Genomic DNA, 10,469 nt, shown 5'->3' with positions numbered 1-10,469 from the left:
CCTTGTTTTCCCTTAGATATCTATGTATTTCAGGAAAACATGGACTTTTGCCTGTCTTGCCTGAGTAATTATGCCTTCTCTGAATGGACAATAGATGCATGATTTTGCCCATCTTCTGTCTCAATTAAGGAACATTTTTTTGTATTTATCCCACTTTGCCTTGCATTTGTCACATGAATATTAAAATATAACTTTGAGCTATGTATCCTTTAATGTAATTTCTCTGTCTCTCTACACACACAGATACACACACACACCCCTCTCTCTTCTCTCTTCCTTCACTCATCTAAATTTCCATGAGATGAACCCTAACTTTCTAGATACTTTAAACCAAAGTTACAGGTATATCTAAGTTCAAGGCAACTGGCATTTGAGGTATTTTCCTGCTTGCATTACATATGTTCCACCCTTGGTCTTAAAATAGAACTAAACACTGCTGACACCTATGTTCTCAGAAGCAGTGTCCAAAAGAGAAAAATGCTTGAAAGAAAAGACAAAAAACAAAAAATTAAGAACGAGTAGAAAAGAAAAAAAAAAAACCTTCATTTTCTGAAAGTGTGCTGTGTTAAAAATAACATCATATTGATTGAGATAAAGAAACAAATACCTCTCTGTTGTATTTCTGAAGTATTTGTAAACCAGAAACGAGGCCACTGTCTGTCCTAACGATGAGCTGATCTGTTTGCTAACTGAAAACGGCTCACCAGCATATATTTTTAAAAAGCCCCAGCCTGCAAGTGCATAACAACGACCTGAAAAGCTGCTTGGCTATTCTAGTGTCAGATTCCAGTAAAGGCACTTAATACTCTATGTGTTTGACTGACATAATCTATTACTGTCCTTGGAATCTTTGAGCCTGATTGGACCCTCACTAGTAAGGTTGCCAGGCATCCTGCAATAGAGATTTTTCTCCAAGACAGATTTCAAAATCACTTCTTTTTTTCCCAGCATTTTCTCCCAGTGCATATAATTTGTTCTCTTCTGTGCATTCTTAACCCTGGATTGGTTTGTTTTTCTTCCTTGGACTCTTGACGTGAACCTTGGCAAGCCCTGGGAAGTTTTTGTGCCCTTGATTTGGGTGTTAAGGAATGTATGTGTTTATCCCTCTAGATTAAAAAAGAAACAGATTTTTGGTTTAACAATCAACACTAACTGAACATTTTTTCCTTTTTGGTCTGGGAGATGAGAATGTAGGCTGCCGATGCCATGTGGTTGTGAGTCATGGAATACCACGGTTTCTGATGAATGAGAGTTGAGGGTTGCCTGAAGGACAGTAGGGATACATGATCAGTGGGAGTACACTGCAACATTCCACTAATATAAAGAATTGCAGAGAAGAAGCAGCTTAAAAGATATCATCAACAAGCTCTAGGGCCAGAAAAGGAGGTAGATTAGTCATAATGAGGGGGAGGGATAAGTGATGAACAGCCTTTGTGCTCCATTGGTTTCCACATAATGTCAGGAGAATTAGAGGATAGCCCCCAGCTCTTTGGATGACACTACTGTGAGGATTTATGAGAAGGCACCAGTTACTTATAGAGAGTAAGAAATTGTGGTTGGGCTCTGACCAGTTCAGTGAGTACCCACATAGATAGAATCACTTACCTAGCAACATATTGAACCATATAGGAAGACAACTTCCTATTTCATTTTTGTTTGCTTGTTACATAAAGTCTTTTAAATTCCTTGCAAGGCTTTCTAGACGTGATTTAAATTGCTTCTCTTTCCCAATATATCACCTGCTTGCCTAAAGTGGTTTAAGTGCATGGTTTCAATGTTTTTACAGTAGAAGGTGCCATTCTTATTCCTACTTTTCTGTTTTTGCTCCTGCTTTTACACCAGCCTAGAATATCCACACCTTTCTTTTCAGACTCCTATCTGTGTTTCAATACTCAGATCGAACCTCAACTCTGATTTGCTGTCTGCCTTCTCTTGCTACTTTGGCCCACAGTAATCTCTCCCTGCTTAGACCTATACTACATATTGTCCACGTTCATCATTGGGACACTCAGTCATCATTGTTTTATGTTGCTTTCTGATTGTTTCCCATGGATGTGATGTCTTAGGTTTGAAGAACTAAATAAGATCCTCTTGAGTTGTGTAATGCCGCAGTTTGTTTTAGTTATTTTCTAAGCAACTGGGAGTTCAACTCATTGAAATTGTTTCTTGTGTCTTTCTTGTCTTCAGAGAAATTTCAGGCTCCTTGATTCAGAAGCCTTGTCATATACTTCTCCTGTAATTCCCATAACCCTGAGCACCTGAGTACCAGGTGCTTGACGTAGTAAATGCTCAGCAAACCCTTGTGGTATGGTGGCCTTTACAGAAATATTCAAAAAGACCTAATACGTGGAAGGTGCATGGTGAAAATCGGGAGCCATCATTGGGCTTCAGACACTCGCCTAATTAGGGCACAGTGTGGCCAATATAACAAGGAGCCTACTGATGCCCTATTTCCTTGCTTGTTACCAGTAACAGGCCAGCAAAGGAGAAATGTCTCCCTGACTTACGTGAAGTTGTAGGGTTCCCTGTAAAATATTGGCTCAGAAAGGACTAAAATGGGAATTTATAGGAGATATAAATAAATTTTGCTTTAAGTATTCTCTTGGGTCCCTGTGTTCAATAGTGTAGCAGCATGGTATGGTGAAATGAGTGCTGGACTTAGAGTCCTAACACTTGGATTTGGGTCTTGGCTTTTCTATTTTTAAGCTTTGTGACTTTAGGCAAGATGCTCAGCTGCTGAAAACCTCAATTTCATTATCCAGAAAATGTTGCAAATGTGATATGCGTACTACATATTTCACAGAGATGTTGGGAGGATCAAATGAAGTGAGCAGATTGAAAATGGTGTCCAAAAACTCTAAGTCCCTATATAGGTTTTTTGTTTAGCTCTATACATGTGTATTATTATTCTCATCAATTTAGAAAACATTAAGCACCTACCACATAAAAGGAAGGCATTGTGTTAGTTGCTAGAGATAAAAAAAAAACAAACAAACAGATTACATAGCACTCAGGCCCTGTGTTGAGGGATCTTAGAATTTAATATGAGGCAATAAAACGTGTAACCAAGTATGTTAGAGGACAGAATGTGCCCAGTGCAGAGAAGTGACAAAAGCAAGATGTCAGTCAGTCAACAAACATTTATTAAGTGCTTGTTATGTGTTACATTGTGCTAAGTGGTGAGGCTACAAAGAAGGGTAAAAACATTGTCACTAACTTAAAGGAGGCCACATTCTGATGGAGAGATAATATATAAATAACTAGGTACATGCAAGATATCTATATCTGTACATTCATAGTTAGAAAGAGGAAGCCACTGGCAGCTGGAAGGACTGGGAAATGCTTCACACACACACACACACACACACACACACACACCAGGGAGAAAGGGGGGGAGAGACAGAATGAGAAGGGGAGAGGAGTGGAGAGAGAGAGGGAGAGACAGAGAAGGAAAGAGACACAGAGAGAGAGAGATGAGATTGAGCTGAGGAGGAATCCACAGAAACCAAGAGGGAGAAATGAGGGGGCGGGGGTTTGAAGGTATGGGGAGAGATGGGAGATATGTTAGAGGAAGTGCAGGTATGCCATATCCAGGTGTGCTGGATCCTAGGGATAAGTGGGGGGGAGTAAGGTGTAGGAGGGGGCCAGGTTATGAAGAACTTTAAATTTCCAGCAGACTTTATATTTGATCCTGGAAGCAATAGGGAACCACTGGAGCTCACTGAACAGGGAGATTTAGCATTAGATTTAGAAAAAATCATCTTAGTGACTGAATGGAGGATGGCGTGGAGTGGGGAAAGACTTGATGTGGGAAGACAGACCAGTTAAAAGGCTGTTGCAATAGCCTAGGCCAGAGGTGATGAGGGCCTGAGTGAGTGGAAAGGAGATGTGCATGAGAGGTGTTGTAAAGGTAGAAGTCAGTTACTCAACAAGCATTTATTAAGCACCTGATGTGTGCCAGGCAGGCATTGTCCTAAAGCGCTGGGGATAAAAAGAAAGATGAAAAAAATCATCCTTGCTCTCCAGGCATTCACAGTCTGACGGGGGAGACGACGGGAAGACGACTGTTTAAATCAGAGAGACACAGGATGGATGGAGGAGACTCTAAGAGGGAGAGTACAAAGACTGAGGACTGGGAAAGGGATCTTACACAAGGTGGGGTTTAACTAAGGAAGGAAACCGGAGAAGCCAGGAAATGGAGATGAGAGAGAGAATCTTCCAAAGGGGACAAACAGTGAAAATGCCTGGAGTGCCTTCTTCAGGGTACAGCAAGGAGCTTAGTGCCACTGAATCTGATAGAAAGAGAGAGAGAGATTGTGTGTGTGTGTGTGTGTGTGTGAGGGGGGAGGGGACTTGCAGTAAAGGATAAGAAGACTGGAGAGGTAGAAAAATCTGGAAAGACTTACATGAACTGGTGCAAACTGGAGTGAACAAAAGAACCAGGAGAACATTGTACACAGTAAAAGTAATATTGTGTAACGAAGAACTGTGAATGACTTAGCTATTCTTAGCAATACAATGATCCAAGACAATCCCAAAGGACTAACAATGAAGCATACTATGTGTTTCCAGAAAAAGAATTGATACTGTTTTAATACAGACTGAAGCATGCTGTTTTTCACTTTCTTTCATTCTTTTTCTTTTATTTGAGACTTCTTGTACAAAATGATTAATATGGAAATGTTTTACATGATTGCACATATATAACCTGTATCTAATTGTTTACCATCTCAGGAAGGGGAGAAGGGGGAGTGAGGGAGGGGGATAGAATTTGGAACTCAAAACTTTTTTTTTTTTGAACGAAAAACCAAATGTTAAAAATTGTTTTAACATGTAATTGGGGGGGGCAGAGCCAAGATGAAAGAGTAGAAACAGGACTTCCATGTGGCTCCTGCTTCCACCTCCTCCAATTCACATAAAAAATTACTCTAAACAAACTTTGGAGCTACAGAATCCACAAAATGACAGAGAGAAGCTAACCTCCCACTGAAGAGAGCCCAGCAGGCCATCAGGAAGGGGCCAGCACAGCACTCTGGGGGCCAAGCCCAGCCCCGAGTGAGCTGGAGGTTTTAGCCTCAGGGCGGCCACAACCAGCCACTGGCTGGAGGGACTTCAGATCACTAGCAGCTGTTGTGGTTTCCAGAATTATCAACCAATAGATGCTAAGGACAAAGTGACAGGTCAGTGCAGTGTGGACTTTGGGAACAGGGAGTTCAGGAAAGTTGTTCGGCCTTTGCCCCTGGAGGGAGAAGTGGCTGAGGGAATGAGAATGGGGATGATGGAAGGGAGGGCAGGCTTGGGGGGAGGGAAGTTGGAAGCACCCACTTTTTAAAAGACACAGGATCAAAGTAGACCAAAGGATAGGATGGAGGGAAATATAGTCAAGTCTTTCACAATATATCCACTATGGAAATGTTTTGCATAGCTACACATATACAATCTATATTGAATTACTTATCTTCCCAGTAAGGGTGGATGATGAGGGAGGAAGGGAAAGAATCTGGAATTCAAAGTTTTATAATTAAATGTTTAAAAATGTGTGTGTATATATATATGTATTATTATTATTATTATTTTACATGCAACTGGGAAATAAGATATACAGGCACTGGGGCATAGAGATCCACCATGCCCTACTGGAAAGTCTAAACGGGCATGGGAAGATATGGGACAGAGCAGATTGTGGGAGGGGATATTCAGTGGGATCACTGTTTTGGGGTGGTGGGTAGGGGAAAAATGGGGAGAAAGTTTGTAACTCAAAATCTTGTGGAAATGAATGATGTAAACTAAAAATAAGCATAAAAACATGTAATTGGGGAAAAAATAAAATATATTAAATAAGAAGACTGAAAAGGTAGGAAGAAACCAGTTTATGAAGGAATAAAAAGTCAAACAAATAAATTTATATTTTTTCCTGGAAATAAGGAGTCACTAGAGTTTATTGAATGGGGATGACATGGTTGGAGGACCTGAGCTTAAGAAATATCAATTTGACAGTTAAATGGAAGATGGACTTGAGTGGGGAGAAATTTAAGGCAAGGAGACCAATGGAAATAGTCCAGGTCTGAGCTGATGGGTGCCTGTACTAGGGTGGTTGCAGTGTTAGAGGAGAGAAAAGGGGTATATATTAAAGGTAGAAAGAAACAACAGGATTTAGTAATGGATTTGATATGTCAAGAGATTAAGGGTAAATAGTTGTGGATGACACAACTTGAGAGCCTGAATGACTTGGGAAAATGTCACCAAAGCTTCGGAGGTTGAACCTACATGAATTTGGTTTTGAAGGAGTGAGGGATTTCAAAAGATGGTGATGGGTGATGGGATCTGAGTTTCCAGAGGAGAAGATAAAGAGAAAAGCCATGGTGACAGATGAGAAGGGGGTATGTGATAAGGCAAATCTTAGACTGTGAGAGGTATTGTGAGAAAGTGGCATTATTATAGCAGAATGTGCTATGAGAAAAAGAATTTGCTGTCTAGTGGCCCCAGCATGATAAACCAATGTGCTTTGTTGTCGGCTAGTGCCATAGAGAAATTGCTAATTTAGACAGGTCAAATTTAAACAAATCCTGGATGTGCAAGCATAGAGAAGGGTGGTTGAGGAGGCAGGGTTGACATAAGCTTTTCAAGCAATTGACTATGGAGATTAAGATAGAAAAGAAGGAGGACAGGGTTTTGAATCTGAGTGACTGGCAAGATGATGGTGTCCTCAGCAGAAATAGAGAAGACATATACACCCATCTGCAGAGATATAATGCAGTCTGGTATTTAGTTCCTTTCTCGCCTCAAAGAAAGCCTTTATGCACCCATTAAGGTACACAAGAAGTTTTCTTTAAGCAAGGGAGCAAATTACAAAACAATTGACCATGTCTGATATTGATCCAGTGATTCAAGGCCCACAAAGTTCTTCTTGTGCTTTGTCAAATAATTGGCTCTCATTTAATATAGTGAGGAGGCTAGGGCAGCAGATGCAAAACTGTGGGCCCTCCAAAGACATTACCCTTTTAAAATTCCAAACCTCTTTCCTAATGTGGGTTGGACCAGGTGCTGCACTTGATACCCAGTCAGCTAATGCCTCCACTCCTCTCCATTCAGCTTGGCTTTTATTGCTCGCAGCACACTCCAAATCTAGCATAAATAGCTCAGTCTCTATTAACACACACACATCTCACAGCAGAACACAATAAATTTGGAAGGTGGAACCAGCTTGCAAACGTTTAAACTATAAGTATGAATCAAATTGACATTGTAGTTATATGTAGAATGTCCCCAAATGCCTCAGCTGCATTCTTACCTTGGAATATCCTTCTACCTGATCAGCCCCCTTCCCTTGGGCATTTCTCCTGGGGCCTTCTTTGAAAAGAGCCATCCTTTATTCAGTAAAGTGATACAGTCCAGGAAGACCTGAGTTCAAATCTGGCCTCAGACACTTATTAACTGTGTGACCCTGGGCAAGTCACTTCACCCTAATTGTCTCAGTTTCCTCATCTGTAAAATGAGCTGAAAAAGGAAATGGCAAATCACTCCTGTATATTTTCCAAGAAGCCCCCAAATGGGGTCGCAAAGAGTCAGACATGACTGAAGTAAATGAACAGCAGCAAACAACAATCCTTCATTCCCCTCCTGGGTTTCCTTCTGACTCAACTTCCACATGGTTTCCCTCTTCCCCATCCTGTGTTCTTTCCCCTTCCTTCCTGCTTTTCAGCTCTCTTTTTGTGTGCCTTTTCCCACTGGAATGTAAGTTCCTTGAGATTAGGGTCTGTCTTTCTTTTTGCTTGCTAGGTGGTTCAGTGGGTAGAGCACTGGGCTTAGAGTCAGAACACCTAAGTTCAGATATGACCTCAGTCACAGCTGTGTGACCCTGGGCAAGTCACTTATATTGGCCTAAATTTTCTCAACTGTAAAATAAAGATCATATTAGCACCTGCCTTCCAGATTTGGGAGAATCAACTGAGATAATATTTGTAAAAAGTGCTTGGCATCGTGCCTGGCTCATAGTAGGTACTTTATAAACGAATTCTCCCTCCTCCACCCACTCCATCCACACTTTATTGTAGTGCTTGACATATTGTAAGTTTAATGAAAACCTGAAGATTGAGCCACAAACGTTGCAACTCCATACAGCAGTTGATTTTTTTTCTTCTGATTATACATACACATACACACACACATATATGATGAGGTTAGGGAAACATATAATGTTGAGGTATAGGTTTAGGGGTGCTCAAGACCCCAAAATACTATCATGCCGGGTCTTGCCAAATGAATTCAACTCAAGTCTTCTCTCAGCCAAAGAAAAGCAAAGTTTATTAAAAGTTCACCAATAATGGGTAGACTCTTAAGGAGCCTCGGTTTCTGTAACACTTGTACAGGACAAGTGGGCCAGAATCATCTGACACAGACTGAATCTGCCCAAGATCATTCTCCAGGCTCTCTCACACCTCATGGAGCCAAGATGGGGTCTTATATACAGAAAAGTTGTGGGAGGAATCCAGGGGTGGTCTAGGGGAGGAGTTTGGGGAGGGTCTTCAGGAGAAATCAAATGAGGTCAAAACTTCTATGATGAGAGATTAGGGGTGGAAGGTAGCTGGGGACTACCTGGAGATGAGACCATGGTGGGTTTGGGGGGATCAAGGGTGGGAGCCAGCTGGACAAAGGAGGGCTAGGCTAGTAGTAGAGGTTTGGGCCAGCCACAATAAAAGGCTTATGGCCTCAGACAAATGCTTCATCAAATGGGAAGATTCAATCAGAGTTCAAGGGGGTTCCCAGAGCCTGTACCTCATCACATATATATAATTTCCCCTCCCCCAAATTACATGTTAAAACAATTTTTAACATTTGGTTTTCTTTTAAGTTTTGTGTTCCAAGTTCTATCCCTCCCTTCCCCCCTCTCTGAGATGGTAAGTCATCAAGATATAGGTTGTACATGTGCAGTCATGTAAAACATTTCCATATTAGTCATTTTGTATAGGAAGACGCAAATAAAAGAAAAAAAAGAAAGTAAAAAATAGCATGCTTCAGTGAGCAATTGATATTAAATACAAAAACTACTTTCCCAACTGGTTCACTCTATCTTAGCTCCTAGCAAATACTGGGTGGGACATCCGGCATCTGCTGTTTTTGCTTCTTTCTCCCTTCCCCCAAAGAAAAGCTAAGCTCTAGCCCAGGGGTGGGGAACCTGTGGCCTCTGGGTTGCAGCTTCCCCACCCCTGCTGTAGCCACTTAGCATCCCAGACTACAGGAAATATCAACATCTTTAGCAGATCCTTATCCCTTATCCTAAAGACAGAGGAGCCAGACCACTAAGGCTCCTCCTGGTTTGGATTCCAATCAATTTCAGGAATGAAGGCAAAAATCAAGGTTTCATTTTGACTCTTCAAGTCTGTGACTGGGCAGTTATGACGCTTGGATATTTAATGACAGACAACAACAACCAACCTACCCATCATCTTTAAAACTACAATGTTTCCTTATTAGATCATTTTTAGGAATGTCAATTCAGTGAATTGTTCATCATCTGAGTAGTTTTCCCCAAACTACCCACCAGCTGTTGGCCTAGGCTAGGGGACCACAACTCCATTTTTCTTCTTGTTGAGTAAATGTCATTTTCATCCAAAAAGAGACCACTTTTTCTTTCCATGTTTTCCATGACCTTGCCCTTCCAGCTGCTAAATTGTTCCTTCCCAGTCTCCTTTGCTGGATCATCATCTCTGTCTGACTCAGTCTATGGGTATCCTCCCAACTCCACCTAGGTCTTATCCTGGGTCCTCTTCTGCTCTCTTTGGTAATATCAGTAATCTTTTTAGTTCTATATGGGATCAGTTGCCTTCTCAAAGCTGATGACTCCTAAATCTAGGGAGCCAGCCCTAATCCTTTTCCTGAACAGTTGGAGTGTTTGCTAGATGTCTATCTCTGCATGTCCCACTGGACCCCATCTCAGACTCACATGTTCAAAATGAAACTCACATTTCTCCTAAAACTTATCCTTCTTTCAGACTTCCCCACGTCTATTGAAGGTATCGCCACCCTGCCAATAAGTTCCTGTGGCTCCCTATAAAATCCTCCGTTTGGCTTTTTAAAAAATAATTTTTATTGATATATTTTGTTTTTACATCACCTAAATTTCCTGGTATATTCTTCCTCCCTTTCTGCTCTCCACTCACAGAGAGCAATCTCAAAAATAACAAAGAATATCTGTTTGATTTATAAAACCCTTTACAATTTAGACCCTTCCCACCTTTCCAGTCTTTATAATCCCCCTCTGTGTACTCTGCAAAGCAGCAGATTCTTGTTCAAGACATTCCATCTCTTGATTTTGTACCTTTTCACTGGCCATCCCCCATGCCTAGAATGCTCATTCACCTCTGCCTTATAGCTTCTCTGACTTCTTTCAAGACTCAATCAAATCCCATATTCTACATGAAGCTTTTCCTGGTCACTCCCAGTGTTAGCGCCTTCCCTCTGAGGTTACT

The 10,469-nt window shown here is 41.3% G+C and overlaps 1 protein-coding gene and 1 long non-coding RNA gene across 4 annotated transcripts in view; one reads left to right on the top strand and one right to left on the bottom strand.

Annotated features, from left to right (window-relative positions):
- The window catches only part of LOC138170373 (uncharacterized), a 464,687-nt gene that overhangs the window by 55,379 nt on the left and 398,839 nt on the right, over window positions 1–10,469 (bottom strand). The window lies entirely within an intron of this gene.
- RAB31 (RAB31, member RAS oncogene family) overlaps window positions 1–10,469 on the top strand; it is a 269,429-nt gene that overhangs the window by 228,887 nt on the left and 30,073 nt on the right. The window contains exon 7 of one of the 3 annotated variants that reach the window (XM_069099637.1): window positions 17–202. The exons of the other annotated variants lie outside the window; for them this stretch is intronic. Within the exon in view, the coding sequence (XP_068955738.1) occupies window positions 17–102 (86 nt within the window). The 3' untranslated portion in view covers window positions 103–202. Of the gene's footprint in view, window positions 1–16; window positions 203–10,469 lie in introns of those variants that run through there. 3 annotated transcript variants of the gene reach the window in all.

The sequence above is a fragment of the Petaurus breviceps genome, unplaced genomic scaffold, assembly GCF_028583685.1.
Source record: "Petaurus breviceps papuanus isolate PSGF00001 unplaced genomic scaffold, PetGlider_PUasm1.0 38, whole genome shotgun sequence".
Classification (NCBI taxonomy): domain Eukaryota; kingdom Metazoa; phylum Chordata; class Mammalia; order Diprotodontia; family Petauridae; genus Petaurus; species Petaurus breviceps.
The sequence above is the reverse complement of the archived record's forward strand: the minus strand, read 5'-3'. Positions and strand labels throughout refer to the sequence as shown.